General features: G+C 45.2%; 1 protein-coding gene across 1 annotated transcript; it reads right to left on the reverse strand.

Moving 5' to 3' along the window:
• Positions 1–1270: 1270 nt before the first annotated feature.
• Positions 1271–21289, reverse strand: LOC149337147 (uncharacterized). Its single transcript, XM_089553351.1, has 4 exons — positions 20608–21289; positions 12642–12798; positions 10185–10378; positions 1271–1689 (listed from the first exon to the last, which is right to left on the reverse strand). Exons 1-4 carry the CDS (start codon positions 21043–21045, stop codon positions 1480–1482), a joined length of 999 nt encoding a protein of 332 aa, XP_089409477.1. The 5' UTR covers positions 21046–21289; the 3' UTR covers positions 1271–1479.
• Between the last annotated feature and the right edge of the window lie 633 nt (positions 21290–21922).

Consider the following 21922-nt stretch of genomic DNA (forward strand, 5'->3'; position numbering starts at 1 on the left):
AAATTTCGACCACCTGGGGTTCTTTAACGTGCACTGACATCGCACAGTACACAGGCCTCTAGAATTTCTCCTCCAAAGAAATTCAACCACCGCGGCCGGGATCGAACCCGTGTCTTTCAGGTCAGCAGCCGAGCACCAGAACCACTGAGCCACCGCGGCGGCGCCGCACACTTTTTTTTATATTTGGTTTATTGGTGCTTGACGTCCCAAAGTGACCCAGGCTTTTTTTTTTAAAATACAAGATTCACTATAAATGTATTTTCAACACCGATTCTTTCATTTTTGGCAAGCGATACCTAATAACGATACAAAAAGTATCGTTACAAAAAGATGTATAAAAAATATCCAAGATGCATGTATCTTTGATACTGCCCATGCCTGTCCGTATTGTACGCAGTGGCACGAGACAGTTGGTTTGGTTTATGGGGTTTAACGTCCCAAAGCGACTAAGGCTATGAGAGACGCCGTAGTGGAGGGCTCCGGAAATTTCGACCACCTGGGGTTCTTTAACGTGCACTGACATCGCACAGTACACGGGCCTCGAATTTCTCCTCCAAAGAAATTCAGCTGCCGCGGCCGGGATCGAACCCGCGTCTTTCGGGCCAGCAGCCGAGCACCAGAACCACTGAGCCACCGCGGCGGCGCCGCACTTTTTTTTATATTTGGTTTATTGGTGCTTGACGTCCCAAAGTGACTCAGGCTTTCTTTTTTTGAAATACAAGATACACTATAAATGTATTTTCAACACCGATTCTTTCATTTTGGCAAGCGATACCTAATAACGATACAAAAAGTATCGTTACGACAAGATGTATAAATAGTATCCAAGATGAATGTATCTTTGATACTGCCTATGCCTGTCCGTATTGTACGCAGTGGCACGAGACAGTGTTTGGAACATCCTAAATTCTGCACATTGTGCACAATTCACTCTCGAGGGTGAATTTTACAAATTCGCATCATCTTGAAATTCGTATCGACCGTGTTCTTATCATCAATTCTCCTTGTTGTGGTACACAATTCACTCTGGTGGGTGAATTTTACAAATTCTTATCATCTTGAAATTCGTATCCACCGTGTTCTTATCATCAATTCTCCTTGTTGTGGTACACAATTCACTCTGGTGGGTGAATTTTCCAAATTCTTATCATCTTGAAATTCGTATCAACCGTTTTCTTAGAATCATCAGAATCATGAGTAAGAATCATCAGAACCATCAGTAAGGAGAATCATCAAGATTCTCCTTATGCTACAGTAAGCAGAAACTCACTCCCTGAAACTCACTTTTTTTAATACAAAGCAGCAAGCACTGCAAGGGAGGTCTCTGAAGGTTGTGCCCGCAAAACAGTCAGGCATCAACAGACATCACCGACTTTCCCTTGTCACACACACTGGCAGTGTCAAGAAGCGACGCACTGCAACTTGTCACAGTTGGTTCACAGCCAGGAAGCACTGTTGCCAACTGGTCCCCAGCCTGTGTTAGCAACCAAGGCAGTTCTCTGTCATCAAATGTTTTTCTTCTCTCTTGACCACTTGAGCCACCTGCAGGTCTATTAGTTGGGTCGACTGCTGACCAGACGCACCTCCCAAGGAACACTCACTGCCTAGTGCTTGTGGAACATCCAGCTCCAAGCTGCTCACTGTTGTTGGGCTGCCTATCCCCAGTGCATCATTTGGACTAACCTGTTCCTGAAATAAAAGTAAAAGCGAAGCTGTGAGTTTTACATTCATCTTTAGTCTCACTCTTTCCTTACTGCACCATAGGCCACGTTTTGAACCTGCCACCAAAAATTCAAGACTGCGCTCCTGGACAAGCTGCGCCATCTAGTTTGCTTTTATAACACCATCTCTTTTGTTTTTCCTTTTCTAACGCGAGGAGGCGATGTGAAAAATGAGACTTGACCGACTTGGTCCACAAGTCGCTGATCATGGTGACCCGTATCACTGCGAGCTCCTCTAAGGCGAAAGGCTACACTGAGCACTTTTTCAATTCTTATGCTATCCTTTTTTTTTTTTTAGAGCAGTAGTGGCGAGTTAGACAACAACGTGCAATGGTCGGATTTCAGTTTCGGTTGTGGGACTGTCTCAGAGGCCCAGGACAACATCAGCGCATGCTCGCACGTGTTTTGTTTTAACGCTCATGTTGCATTTTATGTAGTGTGCTTCATTTTCAAATAATGAGAGGGGTTTTATTTGGTGCTTTAAGCTTCTCGGAACATGCTACCAAGATATTTAACCAAATGCACCAGCAGATTTTTGATTATGATGATGTCAAGGAAGGCCATGCTCCCTTTTCCGCGCCACAGGCCATCGGCCATTCAAGGCGGAAAGCTGGGCTAGTTGGTTTGACATAGTTAATTAAAAGACTAGCGCATAAAACTAGGACAAAGACAGAGAAGGAGACAGGACGAGCGCTCGTCCTGTCTCCTTCTCTGTCTTTGTCCTAGTTTTATGCGCTAGTCTTTTAATTAACTAACAACATCGGCCATTATATATGACGGAAGTTTTGAATCTGCCGCCAAAATTTCAAGTTGACGCTCCTGGACAAGTTGCGCCATCTAGTTTTCTTGTGTAACACCATCTCTTTGGTTTCAGTTTTCTTTTTCCATTTTCTAGCGCGAGGAGGCGACGTGAAAAATGAAACTGACTGGATCTAGACTGCCGGTTGGCGATTATGGCGCCTGTTGTGCCATGCACACTGACAAGGCGAAAAGTATCATCATAGGGCTACAGTCTGCTGCATAACAATTGCAGCGCATTGAAAACTTCGTGAACAAATAATTTTTATTTTAAACCTCTCAAAATCTGTCATTTTTGTGCGGTGAGGAAAGAGTTAGAGCTGTCACTCATTTCATTTTGCTCCCTTCAGTCAGAACTTCCACTAACGGGGGAGTAACTGGGGTTATTCCTGGACACTAACTCGAGAGTTTCAATGCTAAATGACACATCATCCAAACACAATGACCTACTGTGGCAAAGGCATTCCCCTGTGCAAGCACATCATCATCATCATCACCATCAGCCTGACTACACCCACCGCAGGGCAAAGGCCCCTCCCAAGTCTCTCCAATTAACCCTGTCCATGCCAGCTACAACCACTGTATCCCCGCAAACTTAATCTTATTCTTCCACCTAACTTTCTGCGTTCCGTTGCTACACTTGCCTTCTCAGCGGAGCAACTGACCAAGGCGAGCACATATCTTTAAGTGAATTCCACAACACGTAACGTGTCCAGCATGTCCACCTGAGTGCGACAAGCTGAACTGCTTTGCCAGTTGTTTCTTGATGGCTGGCTGAAGACGACTCCATCCCACTATTGTTCTTAGTAAAAATTGAGTCTGACTCTTTCTGGGCAAGTTAATGTTTGCCTGGCAGCAGCAGCCCATTTATGTTTGAGGAAATTAATTTAAATATCTTTCCACCACTCGGTCAGAAATTGTGATGCCCACATCAAGAAGGACGGGTTTGCGCAGTTTTGAAGGAGACATTGAGGAAAGACACAGTATCGCAAAGGCGAACCCGGATGTGTTCGCCCAACAAGCTCAGCTGCAAGTGCTTCTCAGTTTCAAGTGGATAGTGGTGTAACATAGCCTCTGGGATCAGCGATGATGATGATGATGAAAATGTTCATTGAAACCCAAAAAGGCTTGCGTAACGGGAAGACTGACCGGGTCCCTAGTCCAGGACACCACGGGTAAAAGCTGCTGCCCGTGCTCTTTCGGCAAGGAATCAGTGAAAAAATTTACTGTCCACGCACACAGTTTACTAGCAAACTCGGTCAGTGATGACGAGACCTGTATTTTATTTCTTGGTTTATTCTAGCTCCTAAAAGTTTAGTTTTCAGTAAGAGCAGTCTTTTTGTCGCTAGAATGCCTTAAACTATGGATACAGGCCAACTTCAATTTGTCCTCAACGCTCCTTGAGGGAGAGGCCCCTTATAAAATAAGAACCTTTAAATAAACACTTAGGATTATAAACTTTATCTGACAGAGCAATTTTCTTTACCTCCTCACATTATTTAAAATGTAGACAATGGTGCAATTTCCTTTTTAAGCTTTAATTATGGAAAATTTCGTAAAAATCAGTAGTTGTGCCAGCAGCGATAAGTAAACTCTGAAACGTCAGAATAACGAAAGCTTTGGCATTAACGTAGCTATATGTGTACCTTGCAATGAACTGGGATAAACTTATTTCGAATAATATTAAAGATGCAATCTTCTAAAAACTGAACAAAGTGAGCAGAAATGACCGAGTTTGATTAGACCTATTCAAACAATGAGCTGTCATGTTGAAACTTTCGAATTGATTTTATTTATCCTCTTTAATTGCATGTCGTTGTACTTTAGGAATAGGTGCACAAAATTTCAAGTAAAAATATTAATTTGCACAAAAGTTATCAATGCTCGCGTAAAACAGCGTCGACCAAAAAGCTCCTGAGAAAAATTACGTTTTGAAACAAAGTCAAAGATATCAAAATAATTACGTAGAGGCATGAAATGCACCATACTCATAGCTGGGCCACCCGTAAGACACAATGAGATCTTAATTTGCGTGCGTTAGTGCTCGTCGCTTCTTTTTTACTTGTTTTTACGTAGTTACCAGATGGACACTAAGGCTATGCAAGCCCTCTTGATTAGTCCCGTGGTTCTATGCCAGCGCGTGCTTTACGATATCCATAGTCCACTTCCAGTACTGAAGTGACCAAAAGCATCATGCAAGTTGGGAGTATGCTAAACAATAAGCCACTGAAGCCGTTATTTGCATGTCGTATTCTGATGAGTAAACACTTAAGACAGGAGCTCATCTCAGCTCGGATTACTGACTAGAGCTTTGACATTCGTTTCATTTTGGAAGGCCTCTTTTCTGTGCATAGCTCCCAAAACCCCATGGAGGAAGGAAAGCTCAGGAGAGGTCCTTGCTATCCGAGCTGCATGCCAAAAAGTGTGCCAGAAGTCACGCGCTTTCGCAAGGACTGCTGGGAGTCTTTGGCCGACGACGCAGCCAATGGTAACCCTTGGCCCAGCGGCGGCGTCTGCTACGTTGTCTGCTGCGCATGTGCAAACGCGTCAAGACGGCGGCCAAGTAGGGGGAGGGAGGGGGGAGCAGGCAGGAGCGGCTTCAAAAAATGTGACGAAACCGCCTCTCCCGAGTTCTTTCCTTCCTCCATTCTGAATCCGGTGCTTCAGATCTCTTTAATCCACATGAGCCGTTTGAACTAGGCGGTGCAGCCTTTGATGCTCCTGGGTAGAGGTACAGTGAAGTTGGTGCGGCTTGTTTATTTCTCGAAAGGTCTCCCACGTTTGTTCTTATGACGATACAGTAGCAGATCTGCTATTGACCAACCATGTCCCCAGTCAGCTTTCCTTTTCAACTGACTTTACATGCTGCCTTCAAGCTTCGTACATGCCTTTTCTGGCCACTCTTAGGTAATATATATACCTAACCAAGCGTAAGGATAGCATATAACAAACAATGCTAAAAATACAATATTGGAAGAAATATTTATTGCAGCAACATTAAACTGCCAACAATAGAGAGCAAAACAACTTAGGTTTGGTTTTAAAATACACGTGTTAGGGTATTATAACTGGCTGTAACTTCCAAATGAAATGAGGTACAGACGTAATTTTTTGCAACATACTTTAGAAAGTTCAAGGATGTTTAGAACACAAAAAGTAGAATATTGTTTCTTTCTGTAAACAAAAATCAAGATTTGAATGTGGCCTCCCGCTTTCAGCTCTTCCGACCTGAGAAGCAAAAGTTCCATTAATTAATCCTGCCCTGTGCTAGCTGCAGCCATGCAAACTTCTTGATCTGATCTATGCGCTTGACTCTCTGCCACACTCTGATACATTTACCTTATTCTGGAATTCAATCTGTTACCCTTATAGACCATTAGTTACCGTAAAAACCAGAATATAGGTTGAACTTTTTTTCAAAAAAACTACGGCAAGAAGTCGACCCCCGTCTTATATACCGGTCACTGGCGGAAAAACTGCGGAAGTCTTGCAACAATAGGCGGCTGAAGTCAACAGCTTCCATCACCATCGCCATCAGCAGCAGCGCAATAGGGCGACGCTGTGGCACCGCCAATTTGCGTTTCCGTTGTCACAAAGTTATTTTGGTTTGTGGCTGAATGTTGTCGGCGTAGAAATCTCTCCCCGCAGAGATGGTGCGCAAGTCTTTTAGAAAATGCAGCATAAGCAATGCACTAGACAGCAGAGAGGATGATGCTCTATGGGGAGGGACGTGGGCAGTGAGAGGCAACTGTCATCACACATGTGCGTATCTCACTTGTTTCGCTGCGCAGCGCCGTTTATAAGGCGCTGACAAGCACGCGGGTTGATGGTCGCACGATAGTGTTAAATTGACCGGGTGTACATACAAGCAGCATCTAAATGAAAATAAGTACTGTCACCATTGTGCAGCCGGTTGAGTTGCATTTGTTTCAAGGTAAGGGTATCTCTCGGCACTTTTGCCGTTCAAAAAGATTTTTTCATTTTTAGAATTGGCTAGTTCGGGGGTCGACCTATATTTCGGTCTGACCTATATTCCGGTTTTTATGGTATGTGCACGCTGGCAGTGTCCAAGCGAGCAGCCGCCGCTCAGTTTGACAGACTGCATCATCATCAACATCATCAGTCTGACTACACCACCGCAGAACACAGGTTTCTCCCATATCTCTGCAATTTTAACCCTGTCCTGTGCCAGGCACCATGCTACAAATAAAGAAAGGCTAGCTTGAACTACACAACTTCACTGCTTTCCCTTCCTTTTCTTTGTTTAGTCCGTTTGGTGGTTCAATAAAACATTGGTCTGAATTGGCCGTCAGAGGCCACTGAGTTCGCATGGCGTCATTCAGCACAACGAGAGGCAATCAAGGAATTCTTAGCACAGCAGACAACTACTCTGCTAAAGTTCTGGTATGTACACAGCGAAAATTTACTGGAGGCTTTTTAAACGTCTGAGGCAGCTCTTCGCTCCTGAGTTCATTTCAAAATAACAATTAAAGCTTCGCAAAGTTGGCTGATAGAGGATCTTTTAGTTTCGTGCCTCTCCCCTTGTTTTCCATAGCATGCACTCTGGATGCAACCGATATATTTTTCTGGACCATGTAAGTAAAAAGTAACTAGCTTTTCACTGCAATAGTCATTTCTTGCCAGTACCAACCTATGGGGCAGAAATCTGCAGTCGAACGAATAGGCTTCAAATTGGGCTGAAGACAGCGCAGCGAGCCAAGGAGAGGAAAATGACAGGCGTAATGGTGAGAGACATTAAGTGGGCAGAATGGGACAGGGAACAAACGCAAGTTAATGATATCTGAGCGGAAATCAGGACGAAGAAATGGACATGGGTAGAATATGAAACGGAGAGAAGAGATCATCAGCGCTTTCCTGACATAGCGCAGTGGATGCCATAAGAAGGAAAACAGAGCAGGGCATGGCAGAGAGTTAGATACATAGATGAGTTCAGGAAGTTGGCTCTAGCTAGACAGGGCTAACCAGACACCAATGGGAGTGGCCTTCATGCAGAAATGGGCTAACCTCGTTGATGACGAGTTCTGTAACCTCACCCCTGACATGTACAGCTTACCTACAAGGTGATGCCACATTCATTTCAAATGGAGTGATCTGTGCATAGGGAAACTGACCCCTGACTAGTTCGCCGTCCCAATACTTAGGACGCACCCCCTAAAATTTTCTTTTAGCATGTTTTGCTCTGTAGCTTCAATCAATCAACAATTAAATGTCACATAACATGTTCAAAAATTATTTTGCCGAAATAGGGGTATTTCTGGGATAAACGCCTTGATTTCAGCTCATTAAGCAAAGAGAAACTAAATATAGCAAAAGAATCAGTCACCAATACTTTTCTGGTTTGGTTTGGTTTATGGGGGTTTAACGTCCCAAAGCAACTCAGGCTATGAGGGACGCCGTAGTGGAGGTCTCCGGAAATTTCCACCACCTGGGGTTCTTTAACGTGCACTGACATCGCACAGTACACAGGCCTCTAGAATTTCGCCTCCATTGAAATTCAGCCGCTACGGCCGGGATTGAACCCGTGTCTTTCGGGTCAGCAGCCGAGCACCATAACCACTGAGCCACCGCGGCAGCCCTCAATTAACAAATGTCAGCGTAACATCTTCAGAAATTATTTGCTAACATACGGGTATTTCTGGTATAAACGCCTTGATTTCAGCTCATTATACAAAGGGAAACTAAATATAGCCGCAGAATCAGTCCCCACTACTTCACTGCAGACAAAGCAAGAAAAAATTGCTGTGGCTTAGTTTAGCTAGGCCAGGATATACATAGCGAAAGGTACGTTAGGCCATGGTTGCCATAGTTGCCTAACAGCCATGGCAACTGGTTGCCATGGTTACGGCACATGCACAGTGCTGGCCTGCAACGACCACCCGAAATGCGCTGCTGACTAGCCTAGCGTAGGTTTCGCTAGAAAATACAGATGCAGTTACTGGTTTCCAACACACGATAAGGTGAATTTTCACCTGAATGCGCCTTCAAAATCAGTCCCATGAAATCGCACACATAACTCGAGGTGTTTCTACCCAGCTAGATTTTTCACACTACGTTTCACCCCAAGCCCTCTTATTTGAACCGTGCTCTCCACTGTAGCCACTGCAGACATACCTGAACAGCAATCAGCGTTTTAATTGACCCCTAATGCAAATCTTCCATCATAGTCCTCAAGCAGCCAGACAGATGTGCACATCTTTCCATCCAAGATGTATGTTACAGCCGCAATGACAATAAATAATCACAAATTTAGAAAAAAAAATAGCCAATTCGCAGGGCACTGTTTTCTTGCTATAGCTAGCAAGCAATCATTCAGTGTAAACATTTATTGGAGGACTGCACCCTTCGCTTCATGCACACCTGGGGGCAGGCGGAAAGAAATTGAGTACAGCTGAAAAAGATTACAAACCATACGTATGAAGGAGATGTGTGAGCTTTTACGCTCAGGTTACGAACTTCCTGAACAGGCTACAAATATAAGATGAAAAGGGTTGGACAGCTGACCGCAGTTAAAACACTTCTGGTGTTGAGTCTGATGCAGTGAGCCCATTTTGACACCAGAAGTATTTTGTCAGGTGGCGCCCCCGTGCAGAGTGGCATGGGTTGGAACTTAGAGGTGGGAGGGGGGTCCCTCTTTCTCACGACAGTACATTTAACAAGTTCAATGTCTTGGCACCGTCACGTGGATTTCGTTACTGCCAAAGCCTGTCGTGTTTTAGGCTTCCTGCGGCGTAACGCTAAACTTTTCCCTTCAAAGACTAAAGAAGCTGTATAATACAAATGTTAGAAGCATACTTGAGTATGCTTGCACAGTCTGGGATCCGAAATCCTTTCTTGACGTTCAAAAGCTAGAAAGAGTTCAGAATTTGGCCGTTCGTGTTGTTTTCAATAACTATGGGCAATATTTTAGTGTAACGAGCGCGAAAAAATCTTCGGGTTGGGACACACTTCAAAAACGCAGGAAAGTACTGCGTTTAAAATTATTTCACAATATATTTCATCCTAGAACTGGAATAGACAGAACCAAATATATAGCCAACCCTGATTACGTGTCTTTACGAAGAGATCATTCACTTAAAGTTAAAGAATACAGGTGCCGGACTGACCTTTCTAAAATGTCTTTTTTCCCCAAAACGGTTTCGGAATGGAACAAGCTGCCTGAGGAAGTAGTGTCCATATTATCAAATGATTCATTTTCTTCCATGCTGTGACATTTTTTATGTATAATAATTCCGTGTTCTTTCTATCTCATTGTTATCTTTTTTTTTAACCACCTGCACGCGGTGGCATTTGTGTACTTTTTCTTCAACCCCCCCACTGTAATGCCAGACAATCGCGCTGTGGGTATGATGATAAATAAATAAATAAATAAATAAATAAATAAATAAATAAATAAATCACAACGAGTCCATATCCCTACCTTCATGAGCTCTCCACAACCAGTGCTTCGTTCTCAGTCCCGGACATTTCACATTTAGTGCATGTCACATTTCATGTCACATTTAGTGACATGCACTAAAACCTGCCGCTTGCAAGCTGCATGCACGTCTGCTACCTAATTTGTCCCTTGCAGTTTGCTACTGATCTTCAGCTTGTTAGTTACAGTAAATTTGGAAGGTCTGACGCACAAAGCAGTCCGACACTTGCCTGAACTTCCTCCTTAATCTTGCGCTTCCAACGGTTTGGTCCCTGAAAATCGTCCATGAACATAAACCGCTTGTAGTGGACCCAGCGAGACTCTGGGGTGACTCCCGGCCTTGCTTCTGAGAGAGATTTGAGCTTCCGCTTCTCCTCCGTGAACTGGTTACGCAGGATAAGGAACTTTTTCCGCAACTGCGGCACTGTAAGCAGTTTCAAAAGGGTAAGGCATGGTGTGTAGAAAGCCAGTAGCAACGGGTACGGCATGCAGGTTCGCAAATGCCACTGTACATTTCATACAGTACAATGCTAAGAACGATAGTGGTGCACCCACAGGAGTCCTACGGACTCCTAGACAACACCATGGACTTAGAGGCTGGATGAGGTCTCATCATCTAGCTCTTGATAAAGGTCAACCAGACATGACTTTAGTTTCTTCTCTTCAGCACCAGGGAACAGGAGAAGTCAGCAAAAAGGCTTCGCTCTGCCTTTTTGGCACGCAATCTTGCCTGGCAAGGGCAACTTACAAATGATAGCATGCATGAAAACCAACGGTCACGGCTACGTATAGAGGAAACAAGCTTTCTCAAAAAAAAAGTTTGGACAAAACTCAGATTGAACAACACATCTAGTTCATCAGCAAACCTGAGTCCAACTCTGCATACCGAACAGCCAGCTGATAGCGAGGAGGGAAGTACACTATACACTTGTGGTCAACTTTCTGGGGCACTGCAGTAGAAGCTATGAGCACGAGACCAGGACATGCCACAAGGGTGGTGGCTTCACAGGAGCTATCCACAAAGGTCTACCATTGTGAGCATGTGGCTTTCATCTGTGTAAGCCCAGACAGCTGTCCGCAACACGGGAAGCAATCGTGCATGTAATTCCAAAATCCAGAGGCCTTGCCTCTGTGTTCAGATATAATAGTGCACATTTTAGCAGGTGTGCAGACATAATATAATGGTGGTCATGGATATACAGTGAAACCTGCACACAATGAAACTGAGAAATCTCCATGATTTTTTAGTTCACGCAGGATGAAAGGACAACACATAACGGAAACGAAATAAGAAACAACTGTATGAAAAATCTCTTTGAAAATGTTCACAGTAAAACCCCTGTTACTCAAGGTCATAAGTGCAAGAAATGTTTCGTGACAGCACTGATAATGCAGCAGCAGCCGTCGCTATCTTCACTGTGGTTCGTACAACCCCGCTAGGAGTGGGGTGGGCAGAGTAGGTGAGTCAGAGGAACCACAAGTGGACCTGAGGAGAGCGCGTACCTGCCTCTCCCTGCATGCACCTGCTCCTGTATTCCTGGCCACTGTTACTCCAGCAAACGGACTCATCGCTTTGCACTGCCCGAGCTCTCCACCATCTCTGCTCCCAACAGTTATCGGCACAAGAGTCACATGACCAACCCAGTGGCAGCGATGGGCGGCGACTGCTCGTCCCGTGTCTTTTTTGCTACGTCCTATTGCTTTTTGCTATTTTTGAGCATCAATTCTTGCGGTGATGTTACAAAAGCAGACACTACCACATTTGTCATGCACACGCAGTGATGGCGCTGCAGCATGGCACGCTGTGTTAAAAGAGGCTTTGAAAGGGGCTCTCGTAAAGTTTCACTACGCCTGGAATGTTCAAAAATGCCGTTTCACAAATATCCTCCAGCGTGAATTTTTTTTAATACGTATGTTAGAGCCTGAGTTATCAGAAGTCAAAATTTGAACCTGAGCATTTTCGCACCTTTCGTCTCCTCTTGCCACTTTTTGCACACTGAAAGGTGCCGACCCCACTGCCTACACGCGCGGGAATTCCTCAGGGGTGGAGCTTACTGACCTGCCAGAGTGACGCGGCTGAATGGCCGCAGACATAGCAGCTGCGTGACACCTGAAAGAGTCTAACTGACAGCTATGTCTTAAACGACTTAAGCAGCAGTGCAGAGCGGAGGAAGATTCGACTATGAAAAAGTTGCAGAAAGAACTTGTCAACTTTTGTGAAAGATTGTGTGTTCTCTGGTGCATGTAGAAATGTACTGTTTGGATTAGGCGTTCACAACAGCACAATGCAGTGATTTAGTGACTTTATATACTCTCCTTAGAAGGTGTTTCATGGGCTCTAAAACTGCAGTTGCTGAAGGTGATCATAGACAATCATCTCATATCAATTTGTATTCTATTGTCATGACAGTTTCGCGGTTTGGCCGAGTTTCAAGTAACGCAGCACTTGCTAATAGACAGTTGGAGTAGCGAGTATGTTATATGAAGGCCAACTGCAAAAAAAATCCTCGTTACATGGCACAGAACCAGTAGCTGGATACCATGGGCACATGGGCACACGACAAGTAGCTAGATACCATGGGCACATGGGCACATGATGAGTAGCTGGATACCAGCACAGCTTCAATGGCCTGGTTAAGTCATACCACATAATGAACGGCCTGCCATCCTGCCGCCCTGGTACGTACCTGTGAATTTCCCTCGAAATGCCGAGGCTATTTGTCCATACGTGACTCCCTTCAGCTCCCGGTTGAAGTGCTGCGCGTGATTCCTCTCCCACAAGAGGGGTCGTTCCTTGACCAGGTCGATGAGGTAGGCTTCTTCCTCTATGGTGAATGCACCCCTCTGCACCGGGGCAAACAGATACAAATTAAGATAGTTACCCAGTGCGAAACCAGTGTCCATGTTTTCAAGTTGGAACACTTATTGATTTATTTGCCCAAAAATGCATGCTGTCAAATGTGCTGCAGTCGGTGACAAGGAAATGTCACATTACCCATTTTTCATGAACGCGCAAAGGAACCATTCAGTACAAGCTCCAGTGCCCTGAAGAGCACAAAAGTGTGAACTTTAACAACAAGAAGGTTGGAGAGCTCGTTCGGTGCAAACATGACCCTAGTCTGCTACTCCACACAAGGAGAAGAAAAAGGAACGAAGGATCTAAAATGTAGATGGAAGGTGATGATGTCATGACTACACCTGCAGGCTCTTTGACCTCAATCGTGGACATGACCTAAGCTCAACTATGTTCTCAAGTAGAAGGTGAACTTGTGCTTTTATTGCGAAAGCAATACTACTTGCACTTTCATGCCGTTGCATGCCGCGGCCGGTGGCCACCATCGTGCCGCAGCCGGTGGCCACCATCGCGCCGCGGCGGTGACCGCCATTGACCTTCATTTGACCTTGATTGCATTACATTGGATTAGATTGGATTGGAGTGCATTGGATTGGATTGCATTGGAGTGGATTGGATTGCATTGCATTGAATTGTATAACCGATGCATCACCATAAGTCTGACCACAAGCACCACCACCAGCTACACTACGAGCTGTACCATGGCGTACGTATGGATATTGCTTTCGCAATTACCGGGCTTCACCAAGCTAAGCCACAGATTTTTTAATTGAGCGTCCTGAACATTCAGAACCTGCCAATAAAGTCAGTGGCTCTGTCTCATGCAGGTACAGTGAAATGTGTTTGTAAGCTTCAAGTAAAGATGTGGGCATCTGCATGTTTTATGGCACAACGAAAAAACGGTTCTTATTTTTGCACAATCTCTTTTTTGAAGTGTTGTTAAAAGGACACTACGAACAAATCCAACCAATAATTGCTCTTAGCAAACATCGATTCTCCGGCTCTTCCTGAGTACACTGACATTTGTTCAGCAGCAAAAAACCCAATTATGGATGAAAAAATTGACTTTAAAGAAGGGTGACGATTAGGGCTAGTGAGTAATCCACATGAAGATAATTCACATGTGCTATGGAACCTCATGTGAATATAAAGATTTTCCTGTCATTAAAGTTAAACTCATTACATCCATGCCGAGAAGGACGGAATGCCATTATTTCGATGTGAATGGCAGAGTAGAACAGCCTCTGGGATGCAAGGCGGAAATTCGGTGCCAATGGATGCCGTTTACTTGAAAAATCAACCAGTGATGGAGACACTGTTTATATTGGTCTTTCCTAGCTTATAATAGCCCCATTTTTGGTGAGAGGGGTCTCTCCGTCGATAGGATGGCACAGACTATCGATACAGGCTAAGTGGAGCAGTGCCAAAGCAGCGAGGAGCGGAGAGCACCACAGCACGGGGGGGGCAGAGATTTTTGTGTGACATGTGCACCACGGTGTGACGCGATTTCATTTCACGGACGTTGTTGTTTGCTCACCGCAAGCATGCGATTTTTGGGTGGCGTTAGAAAGGAATCAAGTTTGTTCAGCCCCAGCGGCAAGGTTAATCGCATTTGCAAAACTCTAAAAAAAACTGATATGCATATTACTTATGGTGCGCTACATGCCTATCAATAAATGAGTAGCCTATGACGGCAATATTTGTTTTTTAACTATTCAATATTAGTTAACCAGCCTGCTAGTTAGCACGTCTCAGCCGTATTCTGGCGCACTACACCGCTGACAATGCTATGCCAAAAAAGCATTCTTCAAACTCAAAAAGCCTAAAAATTGCAGAAAGTCTTCGGCAAAACAGACCGTATTTTGAGAACCTTTGTAATAAGCCACATTTCAAGTCAGACATGCAAAATGAACGCACAAAACTGTTTTCAAGACTGATATCTCAGCATTTCCCATAAGCACCAGCATGGCTCTGGAACATATGTGCATTCAGTCTCTTGACCCTAAAATAGGTTAATGGGGTTTAACATCCCAAAGCAATTCAGGCTATGAGGGACGCCGTAATGGGGGGGCTCCAGAAATTTCGACCACCTGCAGTTCTTTTACGTGCACTGACATCGCACAGTACACGGGCCTCTAGAATTTCGCCTCCATCGAAATTCGACCTCCCCGGATGGGATCGAACCCGCATCTTTCAGGTCAGCAGCCGAGCACCACAACCACTGAGACACCACAGCGGCTGACCCTAAAATAAGCAGCATTTTTCTACATAATGACTCCTCCCTAGTGAAATGACTCATAAGTAGTACTACAACTGACATCCTGAAAACAGTGTAGAGTCATGATCTGGAGATATCAGGACCCAACAGGAATTGAATAAATAATCACCAGTGAGAGTTGAATTTTTTTTTTTGTGCTGTCAAAACATGTTCATTACAAAAATGTGGAATTCTGAACGTTTTCCGGCAACAGGATAACTGCTAACCGCTGGTCCTTAATTAAGGGTAATGGAGTGGATTCCAAGAGAAGGCAAGCATTGCAGAGGGCGGCAGAAAGTTAGGTGGGCGGATGAGATTAAGAAGTTTGCGGGGATACAGTGGCTGCAACTGGCAAAGGACAGGGTTGATTGGAGAGACATGGGAGAGGCCTTTGCCCTGCAGTGGGTGTAGTCAGGCTGATGATGATGAGGGGCTGGCTAACAACCACACATTTCAGTGGCCGCATTTGTTTTTCCAGTCCCGGACTACTTGCTGGCAGGTCTCGGCTTCCCCTCGGACAGGAAAAGCGTCATGGTCACATGACCTACTTGCCATAGGCTGCTTTCGAACACGGCGCCAGAGCCGGGCTCCCCCTCGGTTACCGTACAAGGACGCTGTCATCTGCTAGCAGACGATGCAAGCCACGGCCACTACGACGCCGAAGCAACGCCGTGCGCTCGATCATGATACTGAGTCGATTTAAAGACTGTACTGTCAGCTTAGCGTAGGTGCATTACAGAACTCAGCTTCGGAGGTATGCTCGCCGCTACTGCTTGCGGCGAAGTTCGCACAAAGTAGCCCAACTCGTTGCGGAAAGGCGGATAGACGAAAGCCTCCGCAAAAATGTTGACAACAAGCTCTATAGCTGCTCCAGTATACGAGTGGTTCACCTGCGATGCTTTCAGGTAAGCGTACAGACAGCATGTGGTAAAACAAGCGAACAAGAACCTCTTGACGACACGAGCAAACAATACGCGCTCGCAGCTCCGAACGCGCGTCCGTGTGCGGTGGATTTCAAGAAAATAAACGAAGATGCAAGAACAAAAAGTCTTGCGATGGCTCGGAGAGGAGCTACGGAGCTCATGTGAAGGTTTAACGCATGATATCGACCTCCAGGAACACGAAAAGCACTCAAAATGCACACGGAGTCTAACTTAATATGGCTGCCAGCGCGGCGCGCAGCTATCGTCTGCTGCCTTCTCAGCAGCCCCAAGCAGCCCGTGGACTGCCATAGGCTAAAAACGAACGCGTTGCTATGGCGATGCAAGCAGGTGGGCGGAGCTTTCGGGCTGCCCGAGAAAAACAAATACCGGACTCGAGTCCGCAAGTAGTCCCGGACAGTCCGGGACTGAAAAACAAATGCGCCCAGTCTATTTTATAGCCACCTAAACTACTGTGTTGAATCCCGAGCCCATACCTATGTTCCCTACCTGGAACATTTATTCAAGACTAAAAAATTGCCAACAGTTTTCATCTCATCTGCCAGTTGCAGTGCTCATATGTCACCTCTTTTCAAACCTTTAAAGGTACAGTCTTTGTCAAAAGTAACCAGGCTGCACGTTTTTTTTCTTCTCAGTCGTATATTAGAGCTATTATGCCAGCCCTCAAGCTCTAAATCTCTGTATGGTAAGAAGAACCCCTGTTCTCACCTTCAAACAACTTCTTGATCTTTAGGGAAGCCGTAGAGGCTGTTATATGAATGAGAAGCAAACCATGGAGCCTGGTTACTTTTGACAGAGACTGTACTTGCACTTCAACCCTTAATTAAATATGAAACTGCAAATGGTGTACTGCCTGATTAGCAGTAACTTTTCAGTGCCCTCATCTAGCTTTGGATCTTTACAGTATAGGTCACCTAGCGTAGCAAGAAGCAACCATCTACCCCCAGTTAGACAAAATATTTGCGGATAAAATGCTTTAATAGGCTTCAATGTCAATTCAGAACACTATGCCCCCTAAAATACAGTGAAGCTTACTGAAATTGTGCAATAATAGGTTTTAATTTTTTCTACTGCTGTATAAACGGTGTTAACTACCTGTGCCACATGTTAGTTATATTTACTGACCAATATGTGTCTGGGTCCCAACTAGCCTGCAAGCTAGGGATCCAGATACTTTGTATAAATGATGTTTGTATTGATTTCGACTGTTGTTCAATGAATGAATGAACAAATACAGCTACTGCAGTGCAATAGAAAAGAACAGCGAAGATCACTTATACTTAGAAAATGTTTACCAACTTTTTTTTTTTGTTTTTACTACTCTCTTTCCCTCTGAGTACATTAATGCATTCATAGCATTTCCATGTCCAGGGTACATGACCTCTATACGCATGCCAACTGTGAAAACATTACTCCACTCCCACAAGGGCCATATGGAGCACTCAAACAGACTTCGAGTGAGCATGTTTCTGCAAAGATGCCAGCTCTGGGTTAGACCAACTTCGTCAATGCCAGGGTGTCAAACCGGAACCGAACCTGAACTAAACCCGAGTTTTCACAATTCCAAGGAACTGTTCCGAACCGGTTCGAACTCGGTTCAGCCCCACTTTTTTTTTGCAACCCGGCATACTTTTTTTTTTCAGACAAAATGAAATGGTCCAGCGCGTAGGTTTACCCATCCGAAGCTGTATGCGCTGGAAAGTGCGAAAATGGCACCCAGTATATGACACAACAAAATTGAAGTCTGGTGTCTGGTAAGAAACCAAATTGACGCTTGTGCAATATAACAGCACCAATTCTAATGCATTGTACGCCAGGTTTATGTGAAATATTGAGTTATTACTCTTCCCTTTTCCCATGTTTGCGTACGGTTTTAATCAAATTGTCCGCTCCGCTCTAACTCAATAAAGGACTATAGATGTCAAATATTTCCCTGTGTGTTTTCTTCTTTAAAACAAAAAATAAACCGGGCAAAGTGAGAACATCTTGCATTAACTTTGCATTTTTTATTTTATATATTGATGTGCCAGAAGACGTAAACAAAACCCATCTACAAACTAATTCTTTTTTTTTGCCCTGAGCCCGTCTGAACCGGTTCAATACGGTCCGAACCGGAATGGAATGTCACTCTGGAGCCGAACCCGAAACTGAACCCGAAAGGATTGAATCCGAACCTGAACCGAACACGAAAATATTCCGGTTCGACACCCAGGTCACACCAGCTCACTTCTTACTCGTGTCATCGGGACTCCTACTGAAATAAAGCTACAGTTTGGATGAGAAGGGGTTTTGAGTCAAATACAGTTAACTGGGGAGACCACCCTTCTGAACTGAGTCAAAGGCTAGGTGCCAGATTGTGTACAAGCTTTAGTTGACAGTGACATACACCGCACTGAGAAAGACGGCTTTACAGGAGAAATCGGCCTTAACCTGATTTGTATAAAACTTCCACCCAGTGTAACTATCAGGACAAAATGGAGTTCTGCACAGAAACAAAGGACTCGCCCAGAATATGCTGCACTTAAGTAGTGCCTTCACACTTTCCCCTCAAGAAAATTTCACTTACAAAACCCATTAACCAATTAACCCTGAAATTCCATTAATCAAAGAATGTAACACGAAAACAATTTAAGAAGCATTACACCACGAACGTAATGAAGAATCAGTATTTTTGGAACAAGAGCAATTTTGTGTGCAAACAGACTTGTGCATGTCATTAATGACAGCACTAAAGGCATGCCATGAATACCACTCTTGTCTGAGATGCACGACCCCAAGTGGTGCACTTGTGAATTGGTGCATATATCCCCTATATACATTCATTTTGTACTCTTTGCCGTTTTGTTCCTTAGCAGTATTAGATTTTTTTCTCAGTGCTAGTTCTGTAATCTTCAAGTATGTGCTTGTGCACCCCCAATGCAATACCGTTGCCACTTATCGCATCGCCGTCGGGCCACCAGGCAGCGATGATACGGGGAACAGACGTCCGACTGGCACAAAGGTGGAACAGCCAAGAACTTTAGCTCTATGCACATGTCAATGATGACTGTCTGGTGCCTAGTAGTGCCCACTAATGGTTAGTATGACATTTGCAGCAGCTACAACAAACATCCCCGCATGAGGGCCCTTAGGGGTATTGTAAATAAATGGAATAAACAGTGGCAGGGTCCTTTCACGGCATCAGTGTAGTCAAGTACAACTTGAGAGTGAAGCAGTAAATGCCACTTAAAGGTGGCCCTCCAACCAAGGTTGTCGACCTTTTTTTCATGACAACACTGTCAACCACCTTGCACCTGTAAGTGTGGCAATGCAGGTGGCCGGCAGGTGCAAGGCAAGTATTCTGTTTACTTTCTAAGGTCATAAACAAGCACCGTGTAGTGTCACCACACCGACATGGTGCTGCTGCGCTCATCCAGCTGATGAAATTGGCGAGGTTTCTTAATTTTCTCACTAAACCTTCACTAATTTGGTGCTGCATCAATATATATATATATATTTTTGCTTCACTGCCGTAACTGCAACTAATAAACCTTGCCCTACATAGGTCATCTTTTCTCATTTTAGGCTATCTGCACTTTCCAGATGCATACTAGGCTTCTGCGCTAATTCTTTATCGATCCCCCGCCCCCAATGGTAGAAAAAGGGTATGTGTTACAGCACAGAAAAGTACAGTCTTGATTTTCATAGCATGCCTGTGTCTGAGCCTGTCGACTGTGCAACATCTTTAACAAAGGCAAAATAGGTAAAGGGCCGCCGCGGTGGCTCAGTGGTTATGGCGCTCAGCTGCTGACCTAAAAGACGCGGGTTCGATCCTGACCGCGGCGGCCAAATTTCGATGGAGGCGAAATTCTAGAGGCCTGTGTGCTGTGCGATGTCAGTGCACGTTAAAGAACCGCAGGTGGTCGAAATTTCCGGAGCCCTTCACTACGGCATCCCTCATAGCCTTAGTCGCTTTGGGACGTTAAACCCCGTAAACCAAACCAAACCAGAATAGGTAAATGATGATTTCGTTCTTTTCTATATTTGCTCAGCGAATGTATCACTGCCTGCTCTGCAGCCTGTATGCACATAGCCTTTCTAGCACAATTTGTTCACTGTAAACATGTGCCCCATCAGTGCACATAGCCTTTCTAGCACAGCCTGTCCAGTGTAAACAAGAGCCCTGTCAGTGCACAGAGCCTTTCTAGCACAATCTGTCCACTGTAAACATGTGCCCTGTCAGTGCACATAGCCTTTCTAGCACAGCCTGTTCACTGTAAACATGTGCCCCGTCAGTGCACATAGCCTTTCTAGCACAATCTGTCCACTGTAAACATGTGCCCCGTCAGTGCACATAACCTTTCTAGCACAATCTGTCCACTGTAAACATGTGCCCCGTCAGTGCACATAGCCTTCCTAGCACAATTTGTTCACTGTAAACATGTGTCCCATCAGTACACATAGCCTTTCTAGCACAATATGTCCATTGTAAACATGTGCCATGTCAGTGCACATAGCCTTTCTAGCAATTCGTCCACTGTAAACATGTGTCCCGTCAGTGCACATACACACTTCTCCGAGACCGAGAGCATGTCTGAGGCTAAACAGTCGTGCGTTCTCACCGGTAGTTTATGGCTGTTCTCTTCGATGCTCGGTCCCGCATCAATCCCACGCTCACCCGAAAGCAGTGGCGTGATCGGGACTGCAGATGCCACGCCACTGGCATCGACGTTGGCAGCTTTCGGGTAGATCGTAGGCACGGCGCCCGCTCTGAGGCGCCTCACGTAAACTATGGTGCCGCAGCGCTCCTCCATTTTCATCGGACAGATGCAGCCCGATGCGAAGTGTAGCGAGCACACGTAGATGCGCTTGCGTTTCGACGGCGTCCAGTCGTGCATGCCGCGGCCGGGACTGCGCCGCACGAAGTCAATCCACGCTTGGTACTCGCGCTTTTTGGCTGAGGGCAGTGGGTGCAGCACAGCGTTCGCTGCCCATCCGAGGCCACACACGACGCAGCGGGGCCGCCACGAATGCCCCGGGCCTTGGTTGTCTGGGTTCATGTCCGCCGTACGCTGCCGTACGCAATGCCGCGCCGACGCAGCCCTGAACGTTCAAATCTCGTATCTGCGTTAAGTGGGTCCTATGCAAAGCACCAACGACATTTTATACGTCGCACCGCACCTAAACACCTTTGTTAGAACCAAGAACTGTTAATCCAGAAAATATTGCACCCCTACAAATTACACGCTGTCACTGCATCCCTTCCTCTATGCTGCATCCACTGCATGGAGATCCACTGCACCACATGTAACCACATGAGGGCTAGACTACTAAAGTGCTAGAGTTACTACTAAAGTGCTACTAAAGTGCTAGAGTACTAGAAAGCTGTACTAGTGGGGAAACCGGCGAAACCGTGAAACCCACATACTTGTTTTCCTCGGTTTCCTCCGAACGATGCTGACATTTCTCGCGTTCTGCTTGCTTATACCTTTGATATGATATAACAGTAGCTCTATGATTATACCATGGAGGATCAACGCAAAAAGGGCGAAATGCGCGATTTTTTGCATTGAAATGCCACCAAACATCCAGCGGATTCACCCTCTACCCGCGCCACTACCGCATGAATGCATGCATGAATGCGACAGAGGTCGACTCCAGTGCACATTTTGAGGGAAAAAGCAGAAACGTCGAGGAAGAGAGTAGAGGACGAGACAAGCCTTTTTGTCTCAAAACCTTCCGCCATGCAAAACCTGCTCTTTCTCACAAAAACCGACTCAAGACTAATGCATCCAGCCACTTAATCATCTAAGGCAGACCAATGGTAACTACTGATAAATGAGCAATATTAATGCTGAGAAAAGGAATAGAATCTAACTTTTCGCCAGACAGAATAAATCACCGAAAAAAAGTCAGTAATTCATTCGTCGAAAATAA

This window comes from Amblyomma mixtum, chromosome 7 (assembly GCF_055824585.1).
Source record: "Amblyomma mixtum isolate Tamu chromosome 7, ASM5582458v1, whole genome shotgun sequence".
NCBI classification, from domain to species: Eukaryota; Metazoa; Arthropoda; class Arachnida; order Ixodida; family Ixodidae; genus Amblyomma; species Amblyomma mixtum.